Source organism: Perna viridis, chromosome 3, assembly GCF_037379345.1.
Source record: "Perna viridis isolate PV_CMFRI_1.1 ecotype Kerala chromosome 3, ASM3737934v1, whole genome shotgun sequence".
NCBI lineage: Eukaryota > Metazoa > Mollusca > Bivalvia > Mytilida > Mytilidae > Perna > Perna viridis.
In genome coordinates this window covers 9,527,402-9,541,660 of record NC_142447.1, presented here as the reverse complement: position 1 = coordinate 9,541,660, position 14,259 = coordinate 9,527,402, and the positions used below count along the sequence as shown (strand labels likewise).

Here is a 14,259-nt window from a genome sequence, read left to right as displayed (position 1 = left end):
AGTATTTTTCACAAATAAAACTCTTACAATGCTACTGGATATTTCTTAACAATCATGATATCAGGAAGTCAGTATAACAAGAAATAAATCTTCCTACATTAACACTCATAAAGAAAATTTGCCAAGACAACAAGCTAGATTCAAAACTGAGAGGCAATGAAGCACGAAATGTAGGTCATACTACCAACAAACCTTTCAATATTTGCTGTATAAGCAAAAAGAGTATTGTTATACATGGGTTCCAAAACAGCAGAACCAATTTTAAATTGAAATGTAAACAATAAATTGATTTTTATATTTTTAAATGTTTAAATAAAATTTTATACTAAGTAAATTGATTTTTATATTTTTTAATGTTTAAATAAAAAAAACTTTAAAATACAAAACAACAAAATAGAAGAAAGCAACAGAAGTTAAAATCTGAAAGCATTCCAGAAATAAGAAAAACATTTATGCAAAATTACAAAGAGTTTCCTTAGTTCTTTGAGAACTTTGTATTTTTGTTTTTGTTTCTTTTTGTTTTTGATTGGTTAGTTTATGGTAAAATTAACTTTGGCTGTATTCAGCTGTAGTTTATGATGTAAACAAGAATCTGAAGTATATAATAGATTATAACAGTTAATCTGGATAATATTCTAAAGTTAAATATGAATACACAATGTATGAGTAAAAAGAGTGAGAATTAGTTTGTTTGTCTTTTTTAACAAAAGCATGCGATGATTGTAAGAAAAGCAAAAAATATTTTAGCAATCTACATAACAAAAATAAACATGATATAACCTGTAGTCCAGGCCTTCAACTCCTGGTATCGTTTCAGCAAATCTTTCTGAAGAGTTTTTACCTATAATAATGTCCAAGCATTTCAGTTATTTAAAGCAGTGCAAGGAAAATACATTAAGAATGCAGTGACCATAAAATTAAATTTGAAGATGAAGTTTTATTCATATGGCTTAGGTAAAAATATCTACAGTGTCTTAGCAGGAAATATTAATTCACTGTATTTTGTAAATTAATGAAATGGCTAAAGAATGGAAAAAATGCATGAAAATTTAAAGTTATCTATTTAAACTTGTACAAAAAGCTGATGCTATAAGTAAATAAGTCAAAAGAAGTCAACATTTTAATGAACTTAAAACTCAAGCATAAAATAGAGAAGGCGCTAAAAGGTACATGGGAGATACAGCAAGTGTGCATGTGCATATGCTTGTGATAGGTTACACATTTTACAATTTGGATTGTGGATAGATATGGAATATAAAACATACACACAAAATACACATCCATTATGTAAAGAATATATAAAATCTGTAAACAATAACTAAAAATATAAATAATGGTGTAACAAGGGAAGTAACTCCACATGACTATTATCTCAATGTTATACCTTCTTAAATATGGACTATGGCAAATAATAAATGTTAATATAATACTTTGTATTTCTATACTAGTGAGAAGATCTCTACTTTGTTTTAAGTAGTTGATCTATCTCAACTCTAGAATATAAACAAGAAATAGGTCTGTCTACTAGGAAAGGAAAATAAACCTGGAACTACACTAAGAACAATCCTGTAAAATATAAATAAACACTTCTTATCAAAGCAAATTGGTGTGGCAGAAATATTCTCATATAAGACTGCACTGCAAGTGAAAGGTGAAACATGTAGCACCAAAGGTCATGACCTATACTTACGATTTCTAAATCTCTTCTTGCTGCTTCCATTTCCTCCTGCGGAGAACCTTTCTGATGTTTTCGTCTAGCATGCATCTGTGCTGTGTGTAGTTTGATTTTCTTCTCTAATTCTTTGATTCTTGCAGCTCTGTAAGTAAGTTTTGGTTGAAAGATCAATATAGTTATTTTATCTTAGTTACTTGAAAAAAGCACTGTATAAGCTCTGTATTTGTGGACCACATTGTGGCTGGTTTTTCCTAATCAAAATTTCTTCAAGCACTATGTATGTATTTCAACCAACAAACTGTGAGTCCTAAAGACCTACATTATGCACTGGGAAAACATCGAACAGTTACAAATTTCTTTTTCAGTTTCTTTATAAGATAAATATGGTTTTTGCTTTTCAAAAAAACTTTATAACAGCTGCTAAAAATCAAGTCCGTTGGCTTTAATGAGAATTAAATATTATAGAAACTTAAAAATTACTTTGTGTTATAGAACTGATAGTTTGTTATTTTAACATTATCAAAAATGTTAGAAAATCAAATGCTTCTTTTCTAAAAAAAAAAAAAAAGAGATCCTTATAATAATAGATACAGAAAAGGTAGATGTTTAATTCTTAAAGTTTTTGAATAAATAAGCTTTATCAGTTGAAAAAAGTGAAATATGTTGATTTGCATTGTATCTATGTATCTCATGTAGTTTTAAAAAAAAATGAAGTAAATTAAAGAGTTGAAAAAATTAAAGTGTATGAATCTAGCATTGAAATATTTTTTTAATTTAAAGACAAAATATGCCAAGGAGCATTGTGAAGACATATAAACATAGATGGAAATTAATTTAGACTGAGATACCAAGTTTACATACAGATTTCACTTAAAAGAATATCAAGTACAGTTGTAATGAAGTTGAATAGGTACAAAAGATGCAGATCTTGACCTTGATTCAATCTTAATTAGAACATCAACACTAGCTTCTTTAGAGTTTACATGTTTTGAAGATATTTCTAAAGACTAATCTACAGTCATACTTATTTTCAGCCCTGTTAAAAAAGAAAGTTAATAAAATTAAACTCTTATAAAAATATTCATTGTCCAAAATACTTCATTTCTGCTTCGCTAAATCTAATGAAAAATTAAAAGGTTTTTTCTGCTAAAAAAATGCAGGCTTTAATACATATTGAGGTGTATCAAATTCCATAATAAGTAGCAAGTATGAACTGAACTCACGTGAGCTTTGAGTACATTGAACTTGCCTATAAAAAAAACCTTAACAAATCAAAAACCTGTCTAAACTTACCTGATATGACAGTTCTTTCTTTTATCTATCTATACAATTTAAACCTGTGTAGGCCAAATGAATGTCTAAACTGAACAAATTCTTCAGTCCAAAATATTGCCCAAAAAAACCTGAAGCATCAGCAGTGGGATGACAACCAAAGACATGAACATATGAAACAAAGAGGATCTATATTCACAATGAAGTGAACTAAAAATATAGACCCAAAACATCTTTGGTTTTGACAATTCTCACTGTATATACTTGTATTTTTCTTTCTATTAAAAGATTTTGCTAAACTTGAAAATAAACAGGTAAATAGTAAGTTAGTAGCAGTATTAATTTCATACTTTTCTTCTTCTATTCTTTGCCTTGATGTTGGTGATAGCTGTCTCCTTAACTTTTCATGTGCATTCTTTACATCTTGCTGTAAAAGAAATGGGCATCAACTCAAGAGAAGAATAGTTGAGGTCTCACTAACCACTTACAGGTCAAATGGCCACCCCCAACCCCTACATGTATGTAGTACTAAAAACACACTGAACCTAGAAATAAGCATTGTAAGTACATTATTTGTGTGTATTCTGATCAAAAGTAGTCAAAATAAAGCTGAGAATGTGTACTTTAAAATGATATTGGTAATTTACTACAAAAGTGTATGAATATTGTTTACATGTGTGAGTAATTTGCCTCCATGCTGTCAGTTAGCAGAAAAGGTAAAAATGTTGATTTTCAGTATTTTTTATTCAAGTAAATTTTGTGAAGAATTTCTAAGGACATTGTACCATTTCAGTAATGATTTTGAAAGCCTTATTTTCCAAGCTTTGCAACGGTATGCAACTTTAACATGTCATTTGTCCTGGGAATTCACAGTGAAACTTTGAAAATTACTTTTTTAACATGTAAAGTAATGGAAATGTTAGAAGTGGTTAGTGAGACCACATGAGTTGAGTTATCTACTAGAACTTAGCTATCATGATCATTAGAACATAATATTAATATACAACAAAGCCGTTTTAAAGTGTAATTTTCTCTTGATAAATTGATTTTACTAAAAACATGTTTTTTTAGTTTTTATTGTATTGTGCTAAATTTCATTTAATGTTGCATATTGTGTGTTGTCATATTTATCATTTTAAAAACAAAGAGAACAATTCTATTTTTTTATTTTTTTTTAAAATCAAGCTGGAGTTGAGTGTTATTTGTCTTTTTATAAATACATTCTAACAAAAAATCTATACAGTGAAACTTCTCCAAACCGGACCCTCAGAAAACTGGTCTCCCCTACAAACCGCTGTCCCCGCCGATATACCTTAAAACCTGTGTGTTTTGTCTTCAATAGACTGGCCACCCCCTAAAACCATGCATCAGCTGGTTTTTCACAGTTTTAGTTACATATTTCAAATAAAAACAACCTCTCAATTCCGGCCGCCTGGTTATTGTTCACCTGTAATAAATGTGTAAACTAAACTGTAAGTGATTACGTAATATTACGTAACTAATAATTCATTCACTGACCGGTTTGCATTTCATCAGTGGACAGATGATAATTGAAGGGGACAGTAGTTAAAACAACAAATATAAATTCAGACATTGTCATTGGTTGGCTGTTAATTGGTGTGTACACACGTCAGGCAACCAGGGTCATTCAACAGTACGATCTTTACGATCTTTTAACTGTCAATTAATGTGACCTGTACCTCAGCCAAAACATAGGGGTGAAATTATTAGACTTTGTTGATGGGTAATTTAAGAAAACAATACAAATAATTAATTACCATCAATAGCCCTTTAATCTTTAATAAACATTCTCAAAACAGTGAACATTATTTTGTCGGCAGTACCGTTTGTAAAATCAAATCATTTACAAATGATGCAAGCTTTGAAATGTAATAAAAGGCCAAAAGTTTTGAATTGGCATTAAACATGTCTAGACCAAAAAACTGACAAGGTGTAGGGTTATAGAACACATTAATGGAAACAGCTCTTAGAATGCATTGCTATTTTTCACAGAACTGGCCACCCCTATAAACCGGCTATTTTTTCTTCTTCCAGTGGTGGCCAGTTTGGAGAAGTTTCATTGTATCAGAATGGTGTATAGAACAAGAGACAACTATGATCATACCAAAGTACTGTTATGCCCTCACGGATGTGTAGGTATATTTAAGATACAAGTGTATTTTACTTGTAGTGTGGCTTTTGAAGGTATTTCCGTATATTTGTTCTTAACACATATATATAAACTGAGAGATTAATAAATGTTATATGGAAGTTGAAATTCTGTTGAGTTGTGTGTTAAGAACAAATATACTGAAATACCTTCAAAAGCCACACTACCAGTGAAATATCACTTAACTATACACTAAATATACCTCCACACCTGTGAGGCAAAACATTCCATGGCAGCTTTGGTATATATGAATAATTAGATGAAATAAAGCTGGGGACTGGTCAACAGCCTGGGACTGACTGGACACAAGGGATGTATTTGCTCAAATACCCAATATCTTAGATCTTTTTATTTATTTTATGCATGGCACATATTCACATATTTTTTCTACAAACCTTGATTCTTTCCTCATTAGACATAATCTTGACATGATCCTGGTCTATGTCAAATGGTGCTTTTTCTACAGGGTCTACATAGTCTGAAAATTTAAGGGGATTTTCATATTTACACATAAGGTAATAAAAAAAACAAATCTTCAGATCTATCACCTGCATTTAAGAGGTCAAAAATTTAGAATAATAGTTTCAGATAATAAATAACTAAAAAAAATATATTTTTTCATACATTTTTATACCTGAAACTTAATAATAAATGATGCAGGTAGAAACTAAAACTTCTGCTTTTCTAATGTAGTGACTTCCAGTAGATCTAGTTAAGCCCTGTCTATTTAAGTACATAAAAATATTTCTGAGATGTTGTGGTACACACTTACTGTGTTGCTTCCAAAGGAAGTTGAACTGTGAATGTGTCTGAAAATTCCCTTGTTCCTGTTGGATCTCTAGCAATTAACACTGATTAAGTCCCACAATTTTATAGACTTATGATATCTGTATAAGGTCTTAAATCATAAAAGAAACAAGGCACAAAACAAAAAATATCAACCTGCCTTTCTTGTCACATTCGTCATATCAATCTTCTTTTTTTTTGCAGATATCATTATGTAAATCTACCCATCTTGCCAGATCTCACCTTATCAAAATTCCTTTTTTGCCAGATTTCACCACATCAACTTTCCTCTTCTGCCAGACTTTACCTAATCAACATGCCCTTTTTGTCAGATTTCACCAATCAATATGTCTTTTTTGTCATATTTCACCTTATCAACATTTCTTTTTTGCCACACTTCAAATTATCAACATTCCTTTTTTTGCCAGATCTCACCTTATCAACATTCCTCTTCATCCAAATTTCACCTTATCAACAAGCCTTTTTTGCCACACTTGACCGATCAACATTCCCCTTCTGCCAGATTTCACCTTATCAACATTCCTTCATTTTTGCCAGATTTTACCTGATCAATATTCCTCTTCTGCCAGACTTCACCTTATCAACATTCCTTTTTTTCCAGATTTCACCCGACAACATTCCTTCATTTTTGCCAGATTTCACCCTGACACCATTCCTTCATTTTTGCCAAATTTCACCTGATCAATATTCCTCTTCTGCCAGATTTCACCTTATCAACATTTCATTTTTGCAAGATCTCACCATATCAATTTACCAGTCTTTTCAGATCTCACCATATCATCTTACCTTTCTTGCAAGATCTCATCATATTATCTTACCCTTCTTGCCAGATCTCATCATGTCAATCTGTCTTTTCTGCTGTATTTTCTTTGTTTCTTGTCTCCATTCCTTTAGCACATTTTCATCCCTGTAAACAATGAACAATGTATTGTTATCACCTAAAATATACTAGCTTCCTAAAGCATTCCCCTAATTGTGCACAAAATATGGATGTTTTGATTACATATATATTTCTGAATTTTTGCTTTTTAATGTTTTTTTTTCTTCTTAAAGCACTTTCAGTTATAATAAGAACCAGTTTTTTTAGGTCTTGTCACAAAGATGATAAGTCAATGAGAGTGAAATGAAAAGATGAAAGACTTAAAATCATGAAGATTTTTTACCCCCATTAATAAAATAAGTGTATCCTTTCAACTTACTTTCTTCGCTGTAATATGGCATCAGTCTTTTCTTTGAAATCTTTAACCTTTGCAAGTTGTCTTTCCTCATTCATCTTAAAATGAATATATTCAGCAGGAGGTGGTTCAGGGTAGGGGTTGACCTTCCATGAAAGAACACTATTGCTGGCAGACCTTCTTCTAAACAGTATGTAAAGATAATTATAGATTAATATCTACCACAAGGAAATTATGAAGAAATGTAATCAAAAGCCATTAGTACCACACATGTAAATCAATATCAAATTGCTCTGTACTTTAAAATACATGTATTTTCAGACCAATTGAAATATGCCAGACAGCCAGACCTTTCTCATGAAAATTTATTCAGTGTGGCAGAAAATTGATCTTTTGGTCAGTGAATGTGGACAAAGGAGCAAAATTGTGGATTTGGTCTGGTGACCATAGAAAAAATATCAACATTATATATATGCAATAAAGGTTGAAAGAGATGGGTATAAATGTATAAAATGAAGAATACAATATCATAATAAAAGTATAAAAACCTGCAGAAGTATAACATAACCAATAAAAACCAAATGAATACTAGAGCACAACTAAGTATGAATCATAGGCCACTGTTTCTGAACTGTAGATGCAAATTTTTACAAATATGAAAAAAATAATTCTCTTTTGCCTCTGCAGCAACAAAATTTTGAAGATTCATATGTGAATTCTGACTAAACCTTTAGAAAACTGACATAAAATCTTGCTATGTTCTGTGATCAGTAGTATTTAGCCAGCATAAATAAAGAGAACAGATGTGAAAGTCTTCCTGACAAAAATAGGGCTGTTATATTCAACCTCTTTTTTAGTAAAAGATTTCCCTGCACTTTCAGTTTTGTTTCCCTGGAATACGGGTAAAAACCACTGTTTAGAAGAACAATTCAAACCTTTCAACAGGTGCACCAGGTTTTCTTTTGGCAACTTTAACCTGGATTGATGGAATTTCATTTTTTTGTTGATGTTCTCTTTTCATAGTAACTAGCTTAAAACTAAAGAAATGTAGAGAATGAAAAGTGTGAGAAAAAGAGAAACAGAAAGAAAATAACAATGGTAAATGCAAAGTTCGATAATGATCAACAATAATCTCTTCTCAACTGAACCTGGCCTATCAAAAGGTACATTTACTGAAATGAAAGACAAAAAGCTATGAAATGTAGAACTAGAGGTTCTAAAAAGCCTGAATCGCTCACCTGAAAAACTGAAATCTTGTCATATCTAAAAATACATCAATTACTAGAAAAGAGGCCCTATACTTAGATCATTCCTGCTACCTGCAGATCCATTTGAGCAGCACAAAAACTGGAACATTTGTACAAAGAACATCCCTATAAAATTTCAAAACATTGCATCTCGAGGTTTTGGAAGAGATGATCTTTGAAAAAGAAAACATCAAAAAAGCAAAAAGAAATGCCAAAAAGGACAATAAATATGGTCTTTTTTAGTTTCGACAGCCATATTTGTTAACAGACAAAAAATTCCCACATCAGTTCTGGGCAGAGTACCCAAAGGAACATTCATACTAACTTTGGTTCTTATTGGTCCATTAGTGTTAGAGGAAAAGAGTTTTAAAAAATTGTAAAAAATGACAACGACAACAGACACCCAGTGATTCTTATAGATCACATTGCCCTTTGGGACAGATGAGCTAAAAAGGGGTAAATGCCACATACTGTCCATCAAAATGAACAGAAAAATGAAAAAAAACTAATTTCAAAAATCAAAATTAAGACATGTACAATGTACATGGATTAAAGAAATCAAACCCTCTAGTCTGACTACCCTTTCTATCATTTAAAGCTGGTAAATATATAGCTTCTCCTTGTTTTTTTGTTCTTCTTTTGGAGGTTTTGGAACAACTCCACAAACCTCTTACAATACAAAAAGGAAAGAAAAAGAAGAAAATGTAAATTAAAACAAAATAAAAGACAAATAATAAATACAATACAGCAAGAATAAAAATAACAAAATGAAAACATAAGAAAAAGAATTATGCCAGATCAATGAATAAGAATGTACAATGTAAATAAAAAGTTTAAACTGTGGGATCAAAAATAATAAAAATCAAATAAATATATAAAGATAAAAAAAAACCAAACCTGCCATGAAATCCCATAGAACGACTCTGTTCAACCTTTTCTAGAAAGTGAGGAAAGTTTGATTCCTTAATATGTAACATGCTTTCACTTTCTCTCTTGATTTTCTTGTATACAGCAATGCAATGCTGATGACTTTGGACGTAAAAAGAAAAATAATCAGTAAAAAAGTAACAAGATCTTTGCAACTCATATTCGGCATGATCACCACAAGTGAAAAAATATAGACATAGTAATAAGAGAATTTAAAGAGAAAAGTCTGAATCTGTCAGTGGGACCTAAAGATAGAAATATTCTGGAAATACCATAACAGAGAATCTTACAGAAAATCAAAGGAAATGCTCATTCACTGAACTAAGAAGTGACTGAACAACAAGATCTTAGACTTCAGAAATAAACGTCAGTTCAATTTTTTACTAGAGAAGAAACAACATACAGTTATCCATGCCATAAGGATTCACTGCATTGGACTTAATAGACAATGACTGGTATATCCCTAAGCAAAACTATAACTAGAAACCATGTTTGTCAAAGGAGTCCCCATGTCATTTGTTAGTTGTGATTTTTTTAGTAAATCAAATATGTCCGTAAGACATCAATGATGTCGCTACTCACTAGATTTGCCAAATTAAGAACATGTTTATTTTTGTATGAAGACATGGTTTGCAAATTCAGAAAGGTTATGTACTGTTGGTTGATGCAGTAAATATTTGATATGTTAGGCTAAGCACTGCAAAAATACTTGTGATGAGAAAAAGAGGACCGATGGACGCACTGACGGACACATAAAAAATATTAATACCCAATAACAAATCCCTAACTTTGTTGCTTGGGGTATATTTCTAACAAAAAATTACAAAGTCCAACTATCACCCAGTTCAATAATGTTCCACAAAAGTCAAGATCCTATGACCTTGCACACCATCATTATGTGTAGAAAAATCCTGCAAAAAATATCTTAGATGTAGTTCAAAACCTACAGGAGGAGATAGCTGGACAAACTGTATAGCCCTATTTCTGATGAAAATGACTAAGTCTAATTATCACCAATTTCCGTAATATTTCATGAAAATCAAATCCTTTGACCCTGCACACCTTCATCATGTGTAGAAAAATCCTGTAATATACTTTAGATGTAGTTTAAAAACTGTACAAGGAGATAGCCAGACAAGCCATGTTCCATATATTTCTGAGTAAAATGACTAAGTGTAACTATCACCAATTTCCGTAATAATATTACTAATATTTCACGAAAATCAAAATCCTTTGACCCTGCACACCTTCATCATGCATAGAAATATCCTGTAAAAAATTTAGATGTAGTTCAAAAACTGTATGAGGAGATAGCTAGACAAGCCATGATCCATACATTTTTGAGTAAAATGATTAAGTATATGTAACTATCACCAATTTCCCTAATATTTCACAAAATCCTTTGACCTACCCTACGCACCTTCATCACGTGTAGAAATATCCTGTAAGAGAAGATGGCCAGACAAGCCATGATCATATGTAATCCAGACGGACAAACAAACAGGGGCAAATTAATATGCCCCCCGACAGTTTGTTGCGGGGACATAAAAACTGTCAGCATTGCTCACTAAATTGAAAACCCACTCCATTTTATAACATGCACCTTTTGACATCCAAATTGACTTCGAACAAATCTTAAATCAAAGGTGCACTATGGGAATGTGTGATAAAGATTCTGTGAAAGTTTCACTAAATTCCATTCAGATGTGTATCAGGAGTAATGGATAAGAGATGGGTACCTTTCAGTGAAACAGAAAGAAAGAAGGCAGTACAGATGGACTGAAAGAAAGAAGGATGGACAGACACACCTTTCACTATGGGGGATACAATATATTTAACCTATATATAAAGACCACCTGTCTTATAGGATCATAATTTTGCACTCCCTCGGAGGGTCACTTTAGACAGGTTTGGCAGTATATAACATAATCAACCAAAACCAAGGAAAACATTGGATTTAAACAACAATATACAAAATGGTACCATGTTACTTAATGATCAAAATATGTTAGAAACTTTATTATATAATGTACAAACACATCATATGTCCTTGTTTCAGGTTGAGACAGTTGTGTACACCAATTTCACCAAAAGACAAACTTGTAGCATCCAGCAAACAAGTAGTTTTTCCTAAACAAATATGCATGTATAAGTTTATTAAGAATTTAAGTTCCACAAAAATGCAAAACTACAAAAAATTCAACTGATTCTAAAACAAGTGGTTTTTAATGAAAACAAATTTAAATGTTACATTAGCTTATCATCCTGGTTTAAACTTTTGGGAAGATATCAAGTAGAGTTTCCCCTCTCTTGAAGAATCTGATCAGATGTCATGAAAACTAGTTTCAACAAAAATAAATCACATACATAGATGGTACATGTACATAACCTAAGATGTATCAAAAGCAAGAAATCTTAATAAATTGGATAAATTTGAACAAAATGAAGGCTGTATTTCAGATAAAACTATGTACAGTTCATTCATATAATAAAGTTTAAAGAACTATGTTAAACCCTAAAATTCCCAACATACATATGTTATTATCATTCTAATCAAGAACAAAAAGATGTCAAGTACAGTACAGTACAAGATTGAGTACAAGCCTGGAGCTGAGTACACATTAAAAAAAGAGTGAGTACCAAACCTACAACTTAGATTATTTTTCACACTAGACATCTAGAGCAAGTACCAAACCTGCAGCAGAATATATTTTACACAAGAGATATCATAAAACATGCTACTGAGTACATTTTGTACATTTTCACGCTCGAGCAAGAATGAAATCTGCTGCTGAGTATGTTTCCTCACATGAGTGTCAAACCTGCTGCAATACATTTTCACACTTGAGCAAGTACCAACCCTACAGCTGAGTACACTTTTCACACTTGAGTGAGTTACAAACCAGCAATTGAGTACATTTTTCACACTAGAGCAAGTTACCTGGAAGTGTCTAGTCTACTGGGATACAATGTATTCTGCCATGTGAATGAGAACCTACTTGGGTCGTTTCTTCTCTTAGATGTTAGAGCCCTAGATGTTTATAGAATTGATTTAATGTACAAGTTATGTCTTTCCCTGAATAATATTGTGTTGTTAATCACAATATTTTGTGGTGATGGTGGTACATGTGTTACATAGAAGTTATTTCTTTTTACAGATTTCAACTCATTTATATGTAAAACAAATCACTGCACCACTAGCATACTATATATATTTTTTTGAATTAGCAAACAAGATTAAATATATCAACTGTTTACTGATCAATAGTGATTAGAAAAATGTTCAACCAATAATTTCATGCTAAATATGAAATACAAACACGATAATAATTTACCAACAACAAAAAAAAGAGGAAGAAAAACGTGAAAGAAAGGAATATGAAGTAGTCAAGCAGATTGCAATATATTAAGTGAAACATGTATATTATTATTTAAAGCAATAGCAGCAACAGAAAACCCCTGTCCTCTGAGAGTGCCCTGAAATGTTATGGTCTTAAAAGAGTGTGATTAAAAATGTTATCGTGTGTGAAAAGAATATGCAATAATTTTGATAATTGTTCAAAGCAAAACGTGAAAATTTTATGAAATGTAAAAGTTGTAAGGAAATAAAATTGACATTTCAATATATGCGTAACTGTGTTAAATAAATGACTATGAATTAGTAAAAAAGAAACATGTACAGAACATTTGTTCTTACCTATCAACACTTTGTGTCATACTACTACTAGCAAGCCTGAAAATTATTACAGTTTTTGATACCAAATTATCATATAAAACCCAAGAGAGTAAGGGGCGAGGATTACTTCCCTTGTCATTAAAATATACTGTAAGTAAGGGATATGATATTATAAAATAAATATAATCAAGAGAAAATCTACATTACTTATATAAAACCATTCCTGAGAAAAAATTTCCTCTCCCAAATCATGCAATATTACTGTGTAAAATGCTATAAGCACACCAGGTTTTCAATGTATTAGAAATTCCAACATAGTAAAGCAATACTATCTTCAGATAGAAGAGTTCTGTTAAGCAAGGGTTACAGTAAAGGCCATGCAGTTGAATGGCTATGAAATTGGTATATAGCACTGAATGTCTTTGGATGTTTATACCTGGTCCCTAGGGTACTACTTTTCGGTCTAACAGTAGTCCCAGATTTAGGTCTACGTGTGGTGCCACTTTTTGGTCTATTTCTATAATTACAGGTTCAATTATTGTAATAACTCAATAGTATCTCAGAAATATTATTATTCAAAACAAGTCTTGGAATAAAATGAAAATCATTTTTTAAAAAAGATCCAATAACTATTTACACACATTATACTCTAAATGACTAACTATGCATTAATTCTAGTTTAAACTTTTCTTTCTTGAAATAACCAGCTTTACTTTGGTAATTGATTGGTCTTGTGAATAAGTTAGTTTCATGAAATTTAATAACTAATCCAAAGATTTCAAATTTTACTTAATCTATTTTGTATATACTTTTCCGTACATAGTTTTATTACAATTACAACTATCCATGTGGGGTCAATTTTGAATTTTTGTGAATCACTATGAAATATACTTATATACATGTAAATACATGAAATAATCCATTATCAAACAAGAAAGCTATCTTCTTGTGAATGATAGAAAAAAAGTACCTGTCAACAGTTCCCATAGCACCAGCTTTCTTGATTTTATCAGTTTTTTCCTGTTTCATTTCAGTGTAGCTGACTGGCCGATGTAATTCTGCAGGGTGGGGGATGAGACCAAATTCTGATGACTTTGTCGTTGTACTTTTATTATCCTCCATTGAGAGTGATCTATGCTGTATTTTAGCCCAGTCACGTAAATCTCTTTCATCCTGCCAATCTTCTGAACTACTGCTAGAATCTTCACCATTTTCACCTCCTTTAAAAAAATTAATAGAGGTATGTTCTAACTCAATACAAAAAAAAAAGATTTTGCCATAACATAATTGTTTCATTTTCTATTTCTTTG

At 31.3% G+C, this 14,259-nt stretch overlaps 1 protein-coding gene across 19 annotated transcripts in view; it reads right to left on the bottom strand.

Annotated features, from left to right (window-relative positions):
• Positions 1–14,259, bottom strand: part of LOC148620941 (leucine-rich repeat-containing protein 27-like) — a 30,940-nt gene that overhangs the window by 8,856 nt on the left and 7,825 nt on the right. For 6 of the 19 annotated variants that reach the window (XM_088574851.1, XM_088574845.1, XM_088574849.1 and 3 more), the window contains exons 4-13: positions 13,920–14,169; positions 13,386–13,466; positions 12,971–13,006; positions 12,215–12,304; positions 7,124–7,282; positions 6,743–6,831; positions 5,513–5,595; positions 3,298–3,374; positions 1,691–1,817; positions 781–841 (exon numbers count right to left, since the gene is read on the bottom strand). In XM_088574851.1, coding sequence (XP_088430977.1) covers positions 781–841; positions 1,691–1,817; positions 3,298–3,374; positions 5,513–5,595; positions 6,743–6,831; positions 7,124–7,282; positions 12,215–12,304; positions 12,971–13,006; positions 13,386–13,466; positions 13,920–14,169 — 1,053 coding nt within the window. Of the gene's footprint in view, positions 1–192; positions 206–780; positions 842–1,690; positions 1,818–3,297; positions 3,375–5,512; positions 5,596–6,742; positions 6,832–7,123; positions 7,283–12,214; positions 12,305–12,970; positions 13,007–13,385; positions 13,467–13,919; positions 14,170–14,259 lie in introns of all 19 variants that reach the window. The other 13 variants (XM_088574850.1, XM_088574846.1, XM_088574847.1 and 10 more) reach the window with 13 other exon arrangements.